We start from the raw sequence: 19205 nt of genomic DNA, 5'->3' as shown, positions 1-19205 counted from the left end.
GTTCAAGATGCCTTCCGAAGTCTCCGATATCAAGCAGTTCATCGAGATCTGCAGGCGCAAGGATGCTAGCTGTACGTGTGCCTGTTTTTTTTAAGTGATGTTGTGTGGAGGGGGGAGGGGTGCGGGAGATGGAGGGATAGGGAGGGAAGGGGAGAAGAATAAGAAGAAAAGAAGGAGGAAGAAAGGGACAGGAAGAAGACGCTCAACGCAGATGGGATATGGGGGAATTGGACATGGGATCGAAACAAGTGTGGAAGTTTTGTTATGGAAGAGAACAAGTAGCTGACAGATTGCCTTCTAGCTGCCCGCATAAAGAAGAACAAGAAGGTCAACAACATCAAGTTCAAGGTCCGCTGCTCGAAAAACGTCTACACGCTCGTTCTCAAGGACACGGACAAGGCCGAGAAGCTCAAGCAGAGCCTGCCTCCTGGTACGCGACCCTTCTCTTCCATACACACACATACACACACCACATAGTACCGCGAGATACCTCACCCCCACGCGACCAAAAAGCGAGCGCATTGCACAGGCTAACACAACACACGCAGGTCTCACCATCTCCGACGTCGGCAAGAAGAACCCCAAGGGCAAGCACGCCGCATAAACAGCCCCACGATGAAGCGGGAGCTGGATACATGAACACTGGGGGCGAGGGGAACTGCGCAACGAGAGCATGACGGGGAAGCATGGACATGGGATATGGACATGGACATTGGGGCGGACCGGACGGGGCGTCAACATCGGATAACCCTTTCTTCAATGGCATATGGGAACCCCTTTTTTCCCTTTCGTCAACGGGGGGCATGGTTTCCCGGAATGAAATGAAAAAAGTCAAAACTTCCACTTTCGCTTTTTGTCTGTCTGTCATTCTGTGTTGAGCGTGTGGTGAGGAATACATGTGATGGATAGATGGATGGATGGGGTATTTATTGTTATCAGCAGACTAACAATCGTCCAGAACTATTGCAGCGTCTGCTTCGCCTTCCCATCCTGCTTGACATTGAACCGAAACTGATCCTTCCGATCGAGATACACGACCTTGCCATCCAGCCCCGCCGCATGCACAGCCTTCTTGAAGTCGTCCAACGGGCTCAAAAACACATCATAGTCATCGTAGTGGATGGGGATAGTCAGGTCCGGGTTCACCAGCTGCATCAGCTGCACGCCCTGCTTTGCGTCCATCGTCACCATCAGCAGCGGCATCTTGGGCCCTGGGATCGTCGTGCCGCCTAGGTGGATCAGCATCAGGTCGATGTTCTGATCCTTGTAGCGCTCGGGGATCTCCTTGAGTTCGTCGACCATGAGCGTGTCGCCCGAGATGTAGATGCGGTAACCGTTTTCGAACGACGACGAGGAAGCGGGGTCCGAGTAGCCGAGCTCGACCATCCAGCCGTTTGTCGGCGGGACGGCGGAGAGCAGGTCGTTGGCTATGGACAGCGGACCGGGCGGGATGTGTTTCCCTGGGGTGCCGGTGATTTTGACGCTGGGGGTTTGCGCATTGGCGCGCGGCGAGGCGATGTCGAGGACCAGGCTGTCCCAGACGGCGAGGGCGTGGACGTTGGTAAAGGACTCGTCGCCCTTGTTGCTCAGGTGGTCTTTTGCATGCGGGGTGGTGATGATGGGTATTGAGCGGGAGAGCTTGTCTTCGACTTTACGGTCGAAGTGGTCTTCGTGGTAGTGCGAGAGCAGGATTGCGTCGATGCGCGGCAGCTCTTCCAGGTCGATGGCTGGGTTCGTCTGTCTTGTTGCGTTGACGCCGGGCCCGAGGTGCACGTGGTCGCCTGCGTGCAGGAAGTTTGGATCTGTGAGGATTCGCAGGCCCTCCCATTCGAGGATCGTGGTGGCCGTGCCGACGAAGAAGAGCGAGGCGTTTGTCGCGGCGTTGGGAGCATTTGCGGGGTGGATCTTGGTCTCCTTGGCGTCGGGGAGAGAGGCGGGGACGGAGGGTTGGTCCTTGACAGGCGGGCCTGACGTGTCGGGCGAGATCTGGATGTGCTTCATGACTGCTGCTGTCGGAATAGACTTGATTGTTTCTTTTCCTTGTGCAGCGGTTCGTGTGAGCTTACGGAGCCTCTGTGGGGGGATCTAGGTGTGCAGCGGTGGTAGAGAGGGAAGCAGGAGAAGAGGGCAAAGAATAGGAAGCACACTTCATCGCGGGAGTAGGACGCCATGGTGCGCGATGCGAAGGATATCAGTGACGACAGAAAGCGGTAATGGGAAAATGCTGCAGGAGGGTTGATCATGCGGGTGACACTGTGCTGTCTCTACACATGGGCGCTGCTGCCACGGCATGTTATACTCGTCCATGTTGAGTGTATATTTGGAAAGAGGGCTGAGGGTCGATCTTCTTACGCGTCGCTGCCCTCGTGTGACATACAAAAGCAATGAGGCTGCTGGGAGTCGATGCGCAGCGGCTGTGGGGTGCAGCTGCCCTGTCAAACGAGCAGTTGTGGCTGGCGACGAAACGCTGGGTTTCGGAAGCTTGATCCCTGTCCCAGCGTCCCCTTTCGGAAGCAATGCATTGAACACCTGTCTGGTCAACGAGTCAAGACTGGGTGTAATTGAATCCCGCGAAAAATGACGCCGTCAGAGCAGCATCTCTGAACCCACTTGAGGCGCAATTGGACGGGCGCAGTCCAATGCACTCAACACGCGACCCATTCAACCTCCGCAACAAAGCATCGCTAGCAACCCCCTCTGCCTTCCTGCTGCTCCAGAACGCCGCCGCCAAAACCACCGAGAAGGCCCTTGCGTCCACCAAGCAGGCCGTCGAGGCGACCAAGCAGGCGCTCCAGGACAGCGACATGTCCTTTGCCATTCCGCGCAACGTGCCCACCCTCGAGACTGCGCAGCGCCGCTTCGAAGATAATGTGTGGAACAAGGTTACGGGGAAAGAAAAGGGCCTGCCCATGTACAAGGATAAACCTACGAGTTACGGCTATGGCGTGGGGAGCGCGCGGGGGAGAAAGAGCTTCTTGAAGAGTCGGAAGGCTGTGGGCTTGGTGGCGCTGCTCGTGTTGGGCTTGCTCTACTGGTTTGGGTGGTCGAGTGCAGCACAAGATGGGGATGTGGAGACGGATGGCAAGAAGACGTGGGTGCCGTTTTCGGGCCGAGGGGGTGGGAGTGGGAGTGGGAAGAAGGGCGATGCGCTGTGGGACAAGAGGAGGGACGACGTGAGGGATGCCTTCTTGCTGAGCTGGACCGCATACGAGGAGCATGGCTGGGGTGCGTCCACATCCATCTTGCGCGGAGACAATACTCCAGGCGTGAATGCTAACAGAAGCAGGCTACGACGAATACCACCCCATCTCCCGCAAAGGCCGCTACATGGCTGAACCCAATGGTCTCGGCTGGATCATTGTCGATGCGCTCGACACCCTGATGATCATGGGCCTCAAGAAGGAACTCAAACACGCGCGCGAGTGGATATCCACAACCCTCGACTACGACAAGAAGCAGGACGTAAACACGTTCGAAACCACAATACGCATGCTCGGCGGCCTGCTGTCGGCACACTACCTACAAGAGACGCTGCCCGGCCTGAAATCCGACGATGCAAAGGACGAGGACATCTTCCTCGAGAAGGCGACGGATCTGGCAGACCGTCTGATGGGCGCATTTGAATCGCCCTCTGGCATTCCTTGGGCCAGTGTCATCCTCCAGGATGGCAAGGGCGAGGCCTCTCACGCAGACGGCGGTGCTTCTTCCACCGCCGAAGCCACAACGCTCCAACTCGAATTGAAGTACCTAGCCTACCTGACCGGCGAGTCGCACTACTGGGAGAAAGCCGAAAAGGTCATGCAAGTCGTCGACAACAACGGCGCCAAAGACGGACTCGTCCCCATCTTCATCTACGCCGACAAAGGAACCTTCCGCGGAAACGAAATCCGACTAGGAAGCAGAGGCGACAGCTACTACGAGTACCTAATCAAGCAGTACCTCCAAACACAAAAGCAAGAGCCCATCTACCTAGACATGTGGGAAGAGTCACTCAGAGGCGTGAAAAAGCACCTCCTCACCTACACCAAGGAGACCCACCTCACCGTCCTAGCAGAGCGACCATCCGGTATAGAAGGCCATCTGCACCCCAAAATGGACCACCTAGTCTGCTTCATGCCAGGCACCATCGCGCTAGCAGCCACAGGCGGGCTCCCCCTCTCCCAAGCCCAAAAACTCCCCACCTGGGGCAAGCAGCAGGAAGAAGACATGCAGCTCGCGCGCGAACTAACAAAAACCTGCATGGGCATGTACCGCGTCACCCCCACGGGCCTCGCCCCGGAAATCGCCCACTTCGACCTCGACGACCCACCCAAAATGTACCGCACAGAGATCCTGCAGTCCAAAACTGACCTCCCCCTCGACGTCGCAGACGGAGAGGGCTGGAAGAAGGACTTCGTCATCAAACCCGCTGATGCGCATAATCTGCAGCGCCCCGAGACTGTGGAGAGCCTGTTCTACATGTGGCGCATCACGGGTGATGTCGTCTACCGCGACTGGGGCTGGGATATGTTCCGTGCGTTTGCGAATTTCACGCAGGTTGAGGGTGGGGGCGGGTTCTCGTCTGTGGGCGATGTGCGTGCTGTGCCGCCGCCGACGAGGGATAATATGGAGAGCTTTTGGCTGGTATGTTGCCCTCCCCTTTTGTTTTGTTTTACATCTGCATCTATATCTCCTTTTTCACATGACTGTTCGAGAGACTAATACGTACGCAACTAGGCCGAAACTCTCAAATACTTCTACCTCCTCTTCAGTCCCAGCGATGTTCTGCCCCTCGATCAGATCGTGCTTAATACTGAGGCTCATCCTTTTCCGCGCTTTGACGCGAGTAAGAAGCGGTTTAAGACTGGGTGGGCGAGGCTGCCGAGGGACGCGAAGGGGAATATTGTTGTTGCCTCCGAGAAGGAGGACAAGAAGGAAGAAAAGAAGGAAAAGAAGGAGGGGCAGAGTGTGGTGGCTGAGAGTTGAGCCGGGTGTTGTATTGGGTTGCATTATAGGTGTTTTGAACGTTGAACGTTGGATTTACTTTGCGATGGGGTGGTCACGCCAGATCAGACCCAGACTCACGGAATTGGTTGAACGAGTAGGAACACGAAACGCATTTATTGAATTAACCACGTATTGAACTATCTATCTATTCGCACATCAACTTTTCATCAACACATCAAAGCCTTGAGCATGACATGACTATTACTCTTCTCTCCGAACTTCCTTAAAGATCCCCCAACCCATTCAACAGTGCCGTCAACCCCCCAACCCCCATCAACGCCTGCATCGTCCTCTTCTTCCGGCCCAGCGTGCGTCTCCTCGATCTCGACCTCGACCTTGACCTGCGCCTCCTCGCGCGCTCGCGCTCCCCGCTATCAGACTCGGACGTCGTGAGATCTGTGTCGTATCTGCTGCTGGGGTGGGTGTTCATGTACGACTGGCGCAGCGGGGACTGGGGCACGGGGTTTGGGTACTGGGGGAAAGTTTGGCGGTGCGGAGGGGGCGGGTAGGCGGGTTGCTGGGGGGTTGAGGCGGGCTGGGGACGATGGGGCGGGTAGGAGCCTGCTGGGAGGAGATAGGGGTTTTGTTCGTTTGTGGGGGGAGGGGGAGGAGGGGGGAAAGGTTTTGAGCCGGGTGTGGATAGCGAGCGGTCTAGTGGTGGGGGCGGCGGGAAGGATGCGTAGGGTATGGAAGTTGTGGAGCGTTCGAGCTGGGCGTGGGGTCGAGGTGTGCGGTCGCGGTCGATCTCGCTGGTTCGTTGTGCGTTAGGAGGTGGCGGCGGCGGCGGGGGTCGGTCGACAGAGGATGATGGTAGTGGTGGGTGGGTCGTGTTCCGAATGGGAGTAGGGCGTGACTGTAACTGTGGCTGTGGCTCCTGTGTGCTTCTGTAGATTTCGACGGTGCGTTCGACGAGTTGCATGACGTGCTCAAATTTCAAGGGTTGCTCGATACAAAAACATGGTTCAAGTTTCGTGCGCTTTCCTTCGCGCCGCTCCTTTTGCACCTGTGTGACTCTATAGCCGGCTTCGCGGATTGCTTCCTTGCACACCCAGCTTGCCATTATTTCGGTCCAGGGGTGACGCGAGGATAACGCGGTCGATGGTGGTAAATCGGTATTTGAACTGATCATCTTGGCGTCGATGTACTTCCAGTAATACTTGCGTGTGCATAATGTCCATGGGATCTCGAGGTCGACGTCGGAGTTCTCTTCGTTGGCCTCGATTGCAGCTGCGGCTTCGACGGGGAGGCCTGACACGCTGGATCTAGCTGAATTGGGTGTGTATTGCTCGGCATTTGGTACAGGAAAGTTGTTGCGCGATGACCTTGGTGAAGTCCTTGGTGAGGAAGTATGCGATACGGGGACAGCTGGCTTGGGTCGCGACTCTGCTACCGGAATCGGTGTTGTGGCCGTGTCACTGAATAATGGCTGAACATAGTCTGGTCTCTGATGTCTCTTACTCTTACTCTTACGATGATGATGCTCTTCGTCACTATCAGATTCGACTGTAGGTTGTTGGCTCTCCCTCTGCTGCATTCGGATTTCTCGTTCCGCATCACGAATGCGATTGTCGAATTGAGGCAGACTCGTCCACCTCTCCAACAAGCTCTCTACTCGCGGAGCAGAGATACTGCATGCCGCTGGTAGGTATCCGTCCTCGACAGAGCCTGCAATGTTAAGACTTGCGAGATAAGTGTCGTGGTATCGGTGTAGGTAAGATGGGTTTGGTATTGTGCTTCCACGGCCTATAGCGGCAAGGCTTTGAGAGCTGTCACTCTCCATCAACATCCGATCATCCGGGCTTGGCGCTTGTTCGTAAAGTTTTGAGGCGACTAGAATTGATATCTGTTGTTCGATGATGAGCGTTTCCAGCTGCATCTTCTCGTTCGCTACTGCTCTTGCCGCCTGCTGTGGCGATACTGTCGGACGCAACCTGTGTCGTTGTAAGTGTTTTGACTTATGAAATATGTGTGAAGAAGATCCCCGCACTCGAAAGGTCATGAGAAATCCATCAACCCTTGAATATTACCGACACTGAAAGTCCTATCTCATAACAAGCCAGCTCACAGTAGAGAAGTATATGGAAAAGGAGGCATAACTTACTTTGACCACATGATGCTCTGCGCTGTGTACAGCGTCTGCAACAGGACTGACAAGGTTGTCCTCAAAGTTTCGAGGTGAGCTGTAAGATACTCTAACCTTGGCCAAACCACAGAATTTCGTCGGGCCTGTCCGTTTCGATCGTAACGAGAGCCATTCTTGCTGCCATTTCGAGCAGAGGTGATCGACTCTATTTCTGTAAAAACCGATCCGGATTGCTCCATGACATTTTCCAGAATCTCATGAGCCTGTATTCGTATTAGTCAACTAGTCAATCAACCCGGGAACATAGACAAGTAGGACAATTCCACACAATGACCACTACCATCACTTTCAAGGAAACTTTGGAGTGAGACAGATGTAGTTGAATTAACCAAGACTGTCGGACGATCTTGCACATCCCGACTGAAGGTATGTATTGGGGGTGCTATACGTGGCTAGATCGAACGTACCTCATACGAAGGTAGACGGTCATCTTCGGTGATCAAAGCTCCTACTTGCTTCGTGATTGAAGCAAACCCGTTGATTGTTTTCGCGACCTTGATATAATCGCCCGCAACGTCCTGGGTTGAGGCGGCGACTCGATACAGCTCTAGCGCAAGACTGGAGCTGCGAGAGACGACAGGTAGGATTGCCGCAAGTTCCGCCATTGTGTGGAAATTCTCTCCAGTGTCTGATACTCACTCTAACAGAGCTACAAGGTGGCAGTGAGGGAGGAACTTTCTGAGGAGTTAATGTATTTGACTTTAACGTTCTTTGTGGTCTCTGAGGTCATGCCACGGATCATGCAGGGTATCGTACGCGGTCACCGGGAATGCAGCACCGGAGATCTCATTATGCTAGCGATTGGTCGAAGAGCCAAAGTCTGGTGGCTAGCTGCATGCTGCAAAGCGAACTGCTTAACTACTATACGGCTGGCGGCAATTTTGGCTTGTAATGCAATGCCAAATGCCGAACATGCGGCTGTTACTGTAGGTCGGACGCGTGTCAGATTGGGAGGTTGTTCGATTTAACACACTCGTAACACCGGATATGCGGATGCAATTGGCGACTCGAGGCTTCTGTGAGGCTCATTTCAGTGTGTAAGCCAGGCGGTCCTGCGAGCATTTCAGCCGTGGACGATCTTTCGGTTTCCGGTGAAGAGTTGTTAACACTGTACAAGACGCCAGGGTTCGAGTAGATCAAACGTCTCACAAAGACTGGCGAAGGCGGATGCGAGGAGCGACGCTCGTATACCGACCACTGATCGAAGTTCGTCTCATGTTGCTTTTGGGAATAGCCATCTGCAGTGCACGTTGCGCGAGTCAGAATGGTATCGGGGGATGTATACGAATAGAGAGAAGCCTGAGCAACAACACTTGTTCGAATAGTCGTTGCTGTAGAAGACAAGGTAACGGGTGGAGGATGGCGGCCGGCTCTGTGGTTCAAGGGTGTTTGTATGGTGTGCAGTTTCCATCATGTGCTGAGAACCATCGTTGGACGACTTTCTGCTGAACCATGTCGCGAAATAATGGGTGGATGATTGATACCGTGGCCGGCGATGACGAAGGTGGAAAGTCACAAGGCTTCTTGGTCGCTAAGCCATGGTGGCTGCTTTAGGCAGGAGCCCGGCCTCAGTCCCTCGTTTTTCCGACATGTCGATGACGAAAGACTGTGTAACCAGATCCATGGCAAACTCCAAAAGCGTAGTTTGACAAGCACAACAAAGCGAAAGTCATGTCGTTGTTGTTGTTGCCGTCGCAGTCTAAGACTATTGAATGTTAATTCCCCTGCCAAGGCGTGATCCGCCGCAATGCCGGCCCCATGCCAATTTTTGCACATGGCCGCGTCCGAGGCGTGCGCGGTGACCATCGATGGTCTAATAACTCGAGTTTGATGACGGGCGCCAACCGTGCAAGCGTCCAGCGTGCATCTCTGGCGCCTCTGCCTCTTCTCTCATCCTCTCTCAGCACCCCGCTGGTATTGCTCAGTGTCGCATTCGCTCCTTCTACACCCACGCCGCTGCTGCATACTGCCGTCCAATCCGATATCGAGCGGGTTCTCACGCCTATTGCTCCCTTCATCTATTCGCGGAAAAACGTCTCAATCGTCTCCTAGAAAACACCTCCCACATCGCCTGCGAACGGTACTCAGCAGACAGACTGAGCATATGCGATTTTCAGCCAATTACGTTCCTGTCCGCCGACATCTTCGACCTTTCTAGATAAACCCGTTATCGATTGGAGTATTTGCCACGCCTCAACAAACCCCGCACAACTGTACATAGTCATGCCCGTCATGCCTGTCATGCGCCGGGCAGTGTCTACTGCTGCCGTCAGTACGGGCGTCATGGTGTCACACGAAGAGCCTCTTCGACCCTCCTTTAGAGACTACGATACCTTGTCACCGGGACGACAACGACGACACTCATGGTCCACAAGGCCGTGTACGATAGAGGCAGAGAACTTCCAGGTCTTGGTCAGTAGCTATTCGCATGTCCCACATCCATACAACTGACTTACATCACAGCTCCGCAACTTCCTGGTTGAGCTCAATTGCAGACTAGATTTCCTAGAATCCTACGGCCATATCAATTATGACGCTGGCGTCGAATACGCATACAATACTCTCCTTGCCGTTCGTGACTCGTGCTCAAAGATATCAGATGGCGCAATCGAAGCTGGCCGGCGGCAAGCCTCTGTCTTTGTCGAAACAGTCGAGGAGCGTTACAAAGAAGCCATGGAGAAAAAAGAGACGTTAGGAGAAAAAGTCCTAGAAGGCATCATGCTAATGGAATCTTATCTGACGGAATTCGAAACACGCGCATACGCGGTAAAAGATAGCTCAATAAGTACCTATGCGCACGAGTTCTACGAGGAGGGGCTAAGGAAGATGGATGAGGGGTTCGAAAAAGCAAAGGAAGTGGTGGACGGTGGATTGGACAAGGCGCGGAGAGCAAAGGAGACGATCGAATTGACGATCGAACACGCAGTTCAAAATGCACTCGCACGCGCAAAGGAACATGGCCTAATCCGCTACGACGACCTCCCCGAGCCCTGGAGAGTGAACCCACATATTCTCAAAGGCTACCGCTTCTCGGAAGGAAAGTGGGCATGTGTGCGGTCCGTTGTCACCATCCACAACGAGCTCGTAAACATCTGGTCGCATTTCCTCGGCCTTTTGATGGTACTCTCTTTGGCCTTTTATTTCTACCCCTCAAGCGTCAACTTTAGCATGTCTACCAAAGCGGACATTTTTATCGCCGCCGTTTTCTTCTTCGCGGCTTGCAAATGTCTCGTCTGCTCGACTATCTGGCACACCATGAACAGCATCTCGCACCAAACACTGCTCGAACGCTTCGCCTGCGTCGACTACACTGGAATCTCCATGCTCGTCGCTGCGTCCATCATGACCACCGAGTACGCGGCCTTCTACTGCGAACCCGTCTCCCGCTGGTCCTATATGGGAATGACAGCCTTTCTCGGTATGGGCGGCGTTATCCTCCCCTGGCACCCAACTTTCAATCGCGCAGATATGGCCTGGCTGCGCGTCACCTTTTATGTCTCTCTTGCGTGCACTGGATTCGTTCCGTTTGGTCAATTGGCATACACGCGCGGCCTCGACTGGGCACAGTATTTCTATGCACCCATCACCAAGAGTATGGTTGTGTATTTCACCGGCGCGTGTCTGTATGCGTGCAAAGTGCCTGAGCGCTGGTTTCCAGGAAGCTTCGATTATATTGGCTGCTCGCATAACATCTGGCATTTCGCTGTACTGGGGGGTATCGTCTTCCACTACACTGCCATGCAAGCCATGTTCACTTCGGCCCTGACGCGCGCGCAGACGAGCTGCTCTGTTTATTAGATTGAGCGTAGAGAGTTGTGTCCACTTGTTAGGCTTTTTTAAGCCATTCACATTTCGCATTCGATTGCATAGCAGCACGCGGGATTTGTAGTTATGATGGTCCTTCATTCATGTCGACAGGGAATATTTTCGCTTCATTCTATTCAGTTCAATCCTATCACTATGCCTAGCCTTGAGCATGTTTAATCATGTGTTCGAATAAATGTGCATCTGTCTTCGTGGATCTATCAATTACGGCAAGCCGCGATGACCGCGCATGCATATCAAGCCTCCTGCATGTCATGCCTCCTTCATGTCCACTGCTCCGCCCAACCAACACACTGCTGATAACGTCGCAGTTAGGTAGATAACCAGTTAATCAACGGTCGCGACCACACCCTGCCTCTAGCTTTTCTTAGGTTCACTCCTAATTCCTTCCAGAGTTTGAAGCTATTCCACCAATCATCCACCCCATCGGTAATGCCACCCCATTCTTAGTTGTAGTAATAGTGTGTAGAAAGATGTTCGTATTCAGGCATAAAGTAGGTTAAATTTTCGTTAAAGGCTGCTGTTAGATAGCCACAATGTAGACTTGTACTTACATACCTGCTCTCCTTGTTCTATATGTCAGTTTTGCCTGTCTTTTTGTTATAGTAAATGAAAGCCTCTTAGCTATCTGACACAGCATGCAGAGGAAGTTCAATAGCATGTTCCTCACATCTGCACCTAGCAAGCATTGTTGTCCTGACTTTTGCAATCTAGAGCAGTAAGTATAATACAAAACAAAGGGAATGTAACAACTCTATACATTCTGTGCTACTAAGTCAATTAAATGATCTAGTACTGTCATATTTTTAGGACAACATTTTAGTTTATGGCGGCAGTCAAGTCGTAATGTGGTGATGCTTTTTCGAATTAACAACGGATAACATAAGTTTCTCTCTCCATTACGTCTTGAGGACTCGCGTACAGTGTGTGCCGGCTGCTCGCAGAATCTGTTGTGGCAAAGGTGACTGTAGTCAAGCTCTCGACCAATCGAAATACCAGGCAACAGCTTGACAACTACAACTAAGTTTAGTATAGGGATCTTGTGCCTGAATTATAAGCTGTATACGCCTTGCGTGCACTTTAACAAATTGCAATTGTGTAGTTTTGCGGCTTGTAAGAGCCACAAAGAATGTAACTTACTTCCCGCTTTTGCAGTTGACCGAGAGTCAAGATCAGTTATCAACTCATCCATCATTTTGAGATGTCATGCATAGCCGCTAGGCGCAGGATATGAATCGCTGCATCGTAATGCGACATTTCACCAAACAACCTCGGCTGTGGACTGGTTGTGCTCATCAGACCATCCATCGCATTTCAGACTTTCCTCTGTTTCACATGGGAAGTTGGACGTCTGGGGCAGTGCACCGACCAATTCGTTGCAGCCACGAAGTACAGCCAGCCTTCCAGAAGCCTTCCTCTTCTGACGTGGCGTTCTACTCCGCATTCGCTTGCAAGACGATCCCTATTCGGGCTCACCGGGCAGTAGATATTGAACGTGACACTGTCTGCCTTATTCGAAGGACCGACAGGGCGAGCACGAAGAGTAAGTGGCGAGTAGTCTCGCGCGGGCTTATCACGTTTCGAGTGTTCATTCGCTCATTAGCGATAGCTTTCTGTCAAAATCCTTTGTGTTGATATGGTCAGGGCTAAAGGGCGTCAATTGAGTCTTTGCTGTCAGCCCTGCGGCTCCCACTCTTAGAGCGCCGTTAGAGAGGTATATGTCTACGGCCGCGCAACAGTCCAGAAGATAAAATTCCACGGGTTCTACTTTCCTTATTTCTTTGCTCGTTAAAGTCTCGCTTCGCCACTGTCTTCATTGACACTTTCGCCTCGTGAGGGAAGTGGAATCGAAATTCTTGTGCTATTTCTTATCTCTACTCCGCCTTGTGTTCCCTTGACGTAGCCTGACGTAAAGCGCACACCATCCTGTACCATGTCTCACAGCGGCCGAAACAACTCGCCGGAAGAAGATTGGCACACCCTCATTGCCTGGACTAGTGAACCGTATTGTCCCTTCTTCCAAGGCAATGCCGGGTTTACTGGAATACAAGACGGCAACCTTGCTGCAAGCTACAACCTACCAGAACAATCCTACCCGCGGTCAGCACCATTGCCTATTGTCGAGGCGCTTCCTTCGTTCGACTACACCATCTCCGCACCGGCTTCGATCATTGGAGGCTCTTCTTCTTCGGAACAGGTATTCTATACCTCGCCGTCGTTTGATACAACGACTTCATCGTTCGGAGATCGTTATTCTGGATCTTTTGACGCGTGTAATAATGGCCTCTCATCTCCGGGACGGACTATCGACTGGCCTATACTGGATACGAGTTGCAAGCGGATTACGGACAGCTTTGCATCGACCCAGCCTCTCCAGACAGTAACGGAGACTGCCTTGAAACCGTATATTGTCTTCAGTGGCTTGGACGTCTCGGCTTCTCAAGCTTTTACAAACGGTGGGACATGGGCAGATCAACCTCAGGTGATCGAACCCAATGAAGAACACGACAAATATCGGGCGGGTGTGGCTCCAATACCAATACCGCAATCGTACCCGCAAAGTTTCAACGACATGGCTATGCAAGCCCCACGTTCTGTAGAACCACAGCAGATCCGTAGTAGGGCAATCACGATCCCTCGGTCACACCGCCGGCCCGCTGCCTACAATTCGGGTGTCTCACACTCCCAGAGAGTACCATCTACACTCTCTTTATCTCCAGTTACTCATCGACGGCCTCGTAGCGTGGCTCTGTCCAGGAGTAGTTCGCAAGTTGAATCACAAAACAGAACAATCACATCATCGCCAACGTCACTCGAGTGGGTACCGTACGAACTGAATATTCAAACGAATAGGTTGACGCCTTCGAGCAGGGAAGGACTCCCAAGTCGAATAGCAAGAGGGCGCAAGACATGCCTCACAGTTGAACAACGGAGTCACGCAGCATTGATGCGGGTCATCGGCTCGTGTTCAAACTGCAAAAGGCGCAAAGGGAAATGCGATCCAGGAACGCCATGCAAATCGTGTGTTGAACACTACAAGGGGGATCTTGTGAATACTCCATGCCGCGATCGTATCCTTAGTGATTTGTCGAGCGCCTTCCTGTCTGATAGACTGGGATGGCATCCTACAATGCGGTCTCCCAATTTATTCGTTGCGTCCAGCAGTTTTACTACCTCCGTTGATGCCGAGTACACAATCCCGCTGAGTTTCGGCTTCGGACCTGCATTTCCAGTCACAGTCCATGCCCTCCACATCGAGGGTTACCCAACTTTAATTCACACGCACGTTGTATATTCCTGGCCACCAGAGCCATCTAGTGGATGTACGCATGAAGATTTTGTGCTTCCAGCTGTCTTGACTCCAGATGCTGCTTCCTGCCTTTCGCAGTCTCTCGACATGCATCTCGCGCTCCTCGTCACTCGTCACTTTCGTGCCTTCCCACTTTACTGCTCACAGCTGCAAATTCTCCGCGAAGTTTACATCTTCTCTCAATCAGCGTACTCCCGTATTCTTCTGCAAGCGCTTAAGCTCCTCGTCCTCGTACACATAGGTGGTGACATCACGCTCCCCGCACCGTCCCAGAGCCCAAACTTAGCTCGCCTAATGAGTCACACGATGAACTACTCCGGAGCAGAAGATGAAAACATAGGACCCGCACCGTGTTTCATCCGCTCCCAGTTTGGCGCCGTCATGCCCGGTCTCGCATTGATGTACATGAAAGACGTCCTTTCGTCTCTCGAGCAACTTCTTCTCAACCGCGAGCCCGACGACTGGCCAGTCGCTCTCGCCGTGCTGATCACCGTGCTCATGACCGTCGAATCGATCCACTACCACGCCGCGAAGATGCCGTACCACTCCCACTACGGCTCAGCGCGCTCCTCGGACCTGGAAGAAGACCAGGAAACGGATGACGATGGCGTCAGGACTCTACTTGACTTTTACAGCGCGTGCTTCTCCGGCTGCCATGCTAGGCTGAGACCAGATTGGGAGGGAGAGGCACAGCGTGCAAACCGTGCTGATGATGTGTTTGTGGAGAGTGTGAGAGAAGTGGTGCGCAGAGCGAGTACTGCTGGATATTTGGCTGGGAAAGCTGAGGAGAAGAGGCAGGGTGATGATATGGGATTTTTCTTCGACAGGTTGGTTGCACGCTTGCTAATTTTGAGGCTTTGATGGTTGTTTTGATTTGACCTTTGATTTGGCGTTGGGTTTGGGTTAAGAATGTTCGTGAGTAACTTTCCTTACACGCGAGACGACGAAACGGCCATTTCACGATTAACGATAGCGTGGCGCATGTCTGGATTTTTCTAGGTGCTTATGTTGGCTTTTTGCTGAGGCTTACGATATATAAAGTGCATGGCGCGTACATGATGTAGAGTGAGCGCCATGAGCAAGTTTATGTACCACGGGTCCTAATAACCTTGAATTTTCGTTTACCACAAGTTGAGAATCTCGATATGCGTTGATATGAATACTTGCATATGTAGAACAATCCGATCACAGCCTATGTTCGATATGCAAGACGTGGAAGTCGTATGGATATATCATAAGTAACCAAGCATTATCATTGATTTGACTCCGCGCAGAACCTGGTATACAAAGCAAGAAACAAGTACACGCAAACTTCGCACCCTACAGCTATACATAACCTCCGTATCTGTCGTTATTATCTTCAAGTCAGATGCCCATTCCTCCACATATCTGCCTAAATTTCATGCGCCTTCCCCCTGATATCTTTTGTCTCAATCCTGCCCATGCCTCGATACATATCATGTCGATCAATCAAGCTGTTTACCGTCGTGGCACCAGCGAGCATGTTCTCATCGCTACCTTCGCTACTAACAGTCTGAGTTTGCACGAGCGCATTCTTGTCCCAGGAATAACGAGCAGCTTGGTTTCCGACCGCAACGCCGTTTTCTTGGATCGCAGGAAGGTCTCTCCCCTCATCAACAGATAGGTTCCGCATCCTTGAATCTAGATCCAGCGGCCCCGAGTCATCCGACATGGCGCTGAGAGACTTGGATCGCACGGTCGTGAGGGCATTGGCGTCTTCGCCGGTGGAATCATATGAGAAAGACTTATCTGCAGACAAGGCACGCTGCGGGTCGGCTGAGGCATCGGGCAAACTGTTCGAGCGTTGCGTCTTTCCTCCTCTGTGGCTCTTCGACCAGGACTTGAACTTGAACGCCGAGAGCCAGCTAGGCCGTTTCTCCTTGCCTACATTCGGATTCAACGATTTTTCACAGGCGATCTGGATCGCTGTTTTCTCCTCTACGGCTGCAGGGATAGTCGGCGCGCCCGGCGCAAGCTCGTGGTCGCTCTTGCGTCTCGCACCTGTAGCGCCAGCTATAGAAGCTTCGTGTTTTGCTTGATTCGCCGCGCGGTGGGTTGCGAGGGACGATTCTTTGATCTCTTCGTGCAGATATTGCAGCGCTATATCGATTACCTCGATGTATTGAGGATAGTCAACTTCACATGCTTCCCGGAGAAGGCGCAATTTCTCCCAATCTTTCTGGACGATGGGACCCGTCAGCTCGGGATGCCAGGCCATGCAACGGATATCGGAGCGTGTGCCGCGGTCCACTTGTTCTTTCACGCCAAAGAGGTCAATGAGTGCGTCAACCTCGTCACGGATTGTCTTGACAAACTGCTCGAAGCGCGCGCTGTCTTTGACAGTCCAGTGGCTTATTGTTATGTTTGAGGTACGTTTGAAATTGGTTCGAATACCGCTCTGTAGGACAAGGTCCTGGAGTAAGCCGTGTTTTTCGCGGAAAGCTTCGAGGCGATTATGGACCAGCGGCGGATACAGAATCTTGGTAGCATGCTTGGGGCTCCTCAGACCAAACTTATCCATCAATTCTTCTCGTGACATGTGCGCAGGGCGACCCGCAATTTCATTCAGCGCTTTCTTGACCTTCTCATTGCTGACTTCGTCATCCAATCTTGCATCTCTGACACCGAAGTTGACAGGGACATTGGGATCTGGGTTTGTGAGGCCAGGGCGGCTAGGAATCATATATCTAGCGATAGTCGCCGGCGGAGAGGAGATGCCTACTGCATCGCCAAAGATGAGCAGCCGCCCCTGCTGCAGGCCGAGTTTGACAAGGGCGACCTTCTGGGGATGGTCGTTGTCTTTGGACGGATGGATAAGGTTGAAAGCTTCCACGCACGTGCTGAACTGTGTCGCGAGCGCGAAAACATCGGTGAGGATCTCTACCTTGCTCTTGGCAGGTGGTGTGGCTTCGATAGTGTTGGTCGTCATGGTGGGGCAGCTTTTATCTGTGTCTGCCCAGCAAATGTCAAAGGAACAGTCGCGAACGCAGTTGTTGCGTAAAACACAGAGCAATATGAGCGGGACTATAATGCACAGCTGCTGGATGAGCTAGAGGTGTTGTTATTGATTTAACGCTTGCATGACGTCTGAGGAGTTTTTCGAGCATGCATTTAGGTGTGGCGCAGAGCCTGCGAAGGAGCGGGGAACCATCCAGGTTGCATCTGACTTTCCGCAGCCTTGTAATTCGCGAACTCATCTGGGCAAGCCTTGGTGCCACTCTTTTTTTCCTGCATGGCGTTGTTGTCTCGTATCGCTGCATGTTGGGGCGCGATACGCGTGCTAGGGTTGGTTGGTCGATCAAATTTGTGTGCTCAATCTCTTCAGTATTTATGCGCGCTGCCCGGCGAGCTAGCAGCGGAGAAAACTAGTTGGTCCACCAGAAAACATCAATATCCTGACCAATGAGGATTAATATTTGGAGGGAGGACAAAGGCGCAGTGGGCTAGAGTTGGTATCATTAAATATCGTCTATTGGTTCGTCAAATGTGGAAGAAAGGGCTCTTCCCACGCATGTTGGTATCTCCCTGGCCTTCAGATGTTGCTGCGCTCCGTCTTTTAGCCAGCTCGTCAGTCATGACGAACTCGTTTTTGACAAATATCCCACTTGGACTTCGATGTATGCCCTTCCCATCACGCACTCGAACTTTGTTTTGATGCATGACAATTTCCTCTTCGCTGTCTCCATCGCTGTCTGTGGGAGAATCACCAACGTCTCTTTTGCTACTTGTTACTACCGCTGATGCTTGTGGTCGACCGCTCCACGTAAGCGGGTACGTACGAGGCTTTGGGGTTCTCTCGCGCAAGCCGAAAATGAATCCAAACAGGTGGACGAAAGGTCCACGAAACATGGGAAGGCAGGCACAGATGATGCCTGCGTTCGCCTCGATGACAGACCAAATTGTGGCAGGGATCGGCCCCCAGGTAGGATCGGGGTCACTGGCAGAGGCTGCAATAGTTGTTGCGCGGTATATCGAAGCAAAAGTGACGCTATTGTACGTTAGCCACGTTGTGTCAAGGTTGAGTGAAGCAGACACACAATGCACCACTACCAAAGACTAGACATATACCCAACTTCTCAGCTGGACGCAGAGACAGTGTGAGTATTTGTCGGACCGGCATCGCAAGCAGCAGGATGTCCGTAACTATCTGCGTCGTCGCATACGAGATCCACCATGGCTCATTCTTGAAGCATTTATAACCTTCGATGCCCCTGTCCCAGAACGCTGCGATTGGCGTACATTGGAATACCGTAGCAATGACGAAAGCTGTGCCGGAGGCGATGATCCAAGCGTTCATGATGTGGCAAGCGATGCGGAACGAGTTGTGAGATACAGCGAAGATGCGGTAATAGAGGCAGACTACGGAAATTTTGTTGAACATGAGGACCATTTTGTACACAATATTTGCGGCATAGAACCACTGGCGAGCTGTAATCCGAGATTCCGATGGAAGTGTTTTCCAGTGTCTGCCATAACCATAGACTACGGCTGTAGTTCGTTGTTAGTATTGTCAATGTGAACCGGCGGGAGAGGGTTTACCTTGACATTCTGTCATTGATAGTATGCCTGAAAAGATTAAGGCAACCAGAATCGCATAATCATCCACTCCGAGACCACTTCTCTTGACACGCCTCTGGACAAACCTGGCGCCAACAAAGAGCGCCGCTATTGCCACGGCGAGCACACTGGTGAGCCATAGACCCCATCCTCGTTGCACAGGTCCTTGCGTTCCGAGTCCAATGTCGGAAATCATGATCGTTGAGCTTGTGGTTTCTTTTCGGAGCGTAGGAATGACGGTGCCGCACGAGAGGCAGATGCTTAGCTAAAGAACATTTCCATGGACTATCGCAAGCAAGGGCTACGCATCCTGCAATTTGTGAGTTTTGTACCGAGGAGATGGAACCTCATGTGGAGTGATCA

At 52.3% G+C, this 19205-nt stretch overlaps 8 protein-coding genes across 8 annotated transcripts; 4 read left to right on the top strand and 4 right to left on the bottom strand.

The window, feature by feature from the left end:
• Positions 1-7: 7 nt before the first annotated feature.
• On the top strand, positions 8-604 carry P153DRAFT_281304 (ribosomal protein L38e; the record flags this gene model as incomplete). The annotated part of the gene is made up of 3 exons (XM_033663135.1): positions 8-71; positions 302-430; positions 549-604. 3 exons carry the CDS (start codon positions 8-10, stop codon positions 602-604), a joined length of 249 nt encoding a protein of 82 aa, XP_033528693.1.
• Positions 605-850: 246 nt separating this feature from the next.
• P153DRAFT_109418 (Metallo-hydrolase/oxidoreductase) lies at positions 851-2199 on the bottom strand. Its single transcript, XM_033661896.1, has 2 exons — positions 2148-2199; positions 851-2039 (listed from the first exon to the last, which is right to left on the bottom strand). The coding sequence occupies exon 2, from the start codon at positions 1999-2001 to the stop codon at positions 961-963; it is 1041 nt and encodes a 346-aa protein (XP_033528692.1). The 5' UTR covers positions 2002-2039; positions 2148-2199; the 3' UTR covers positions 851-960.
• Positions 2200-2639: 440 nt separating this feature from the next.
• Positions 2640-4965, top strand: P153DRAFT_353471 (glycoside hydrolase family 47 protein; the record flags this gene model as incomplete). Its single annotated transcript, XM_033666441.1, has 3 exons — positions 2640-3225; positions 3287-4623; positions 4717-4965. 3 exons carry the CDS (start codon positions 2640-2642, stop codon positions 4963-4965), a joined length of 2172 nt encoding a protein of 723 aa, XP_033528691.1.
• Positions 4966-5209: 244 nt separating this feature from the next.
• On the bottom strand, positions 5210-7734 carry P153DRAFT_281041 (uncharacterized protein; the record flags this gene model as incomplete). The annotated part of the gene is made up of 3 exons (XM_033663119.1): positions 5210-6917; positions 7088-7332; positions 7537-7734. 3 exons carry the CDS (start codon positions 7732-7734, stop codon positions 5210-5212), a joined length of 2151 nt encoding a protein of 716 aa, XP_033528690.1.
• Positions 7735-9361: 1627 nt separating this feature from the next.
• On the top strand, positions 9362-10927 carry P153DRAFT_372744 (HlyIII-domain-containing protein; the record flags this gene model as incomplete). Its single annotated transcript, XM_033669419.1, has 2 exons — positions 9362-9541; positions 9593-10927. 2 exons carry the CDS (start codon positions 9362-9364, stop codon positions 10925-10927), a joined length of 1515 nt encoding a protein of 504 aa, XP_033528689.1.
• A 1811-nt stretch (positions 10928-12738) lies between these two features.
• On the top strand, positions 12739-15384 carry P153DRAFT_109333 (uncharacterized protein). Its single transcript, XM_033661895.1, has 2 exons — positions 12739-13771; positions 13826-15384. The coding sequence occupies exons 1-2, from the start codon at positions 12888-12890 to the stop codon at positions 15123-15125; spliced, it is 2184 nt and encodes a 727-aa protein (XP_033528688.1). The 5' UTR covers positions 12739-12887; the 3' UTR covers positions 15126-15384.
• Positions 15385-15657: 273 nt separating this feature from the next.
• On the bottom strand, positions 15658-17214 carry P153DRAFT_381480 (uncharacterized protein; the record flags this gene model as incomplete). Its single annotated transcript, XM_033670047.1, has 1 exon — positions 15658-17214. The coding sequence occupies one exon, from the start codon at positions 17212-17214 to the stop codon at positions 15658-15660; it is 1557 nt and encodes a 518-aa protein (XP_033528687.1).
• Positions 17215-17765: 551 nt separating this feature from the next.
• Positions 17766-19038, bottom strand: P153DRAFT_280712 (uncharacterized protein; the record flags this gene model as incomplete). Its single annotated transcript, XM_033663087.1, has 3 exons — positions 17766-18273; positions 18323-18773; positions 18825-19038. The coding sequence occupies 3 exons, from the start codon at positions 19036-19038 to the stop codon at positions 17766-17768; spliced, it is 1173 nt and encodes a 390-aa protein (XP_033528686.1).
• Between the last annotated feature and the right edge of the window lie 167 nt (positions 19039-19205).

Source organism: Dothidotthia symphoricarpi (genome assembly GCF_010015815.1).
Source record: "Dothidotthia symphoricarpi CBS 119687 unplaced genomic scaffold P153scaffold_2, whole genome shotgun sequence".
Classification (NCBI taxonomy): Eukaryota; Fungi; Ascomycota; class Dothideomycetes; order Pleosporales; family Dothidotthiaceae; genus Dothidotthia; species Dothidotthia symphoricarpi.
The sequence above is the reverse complement of the archived record's forward strand: the minus strand, read 5'-3'. Positions and strand labels throughout refer to the sequence as shown.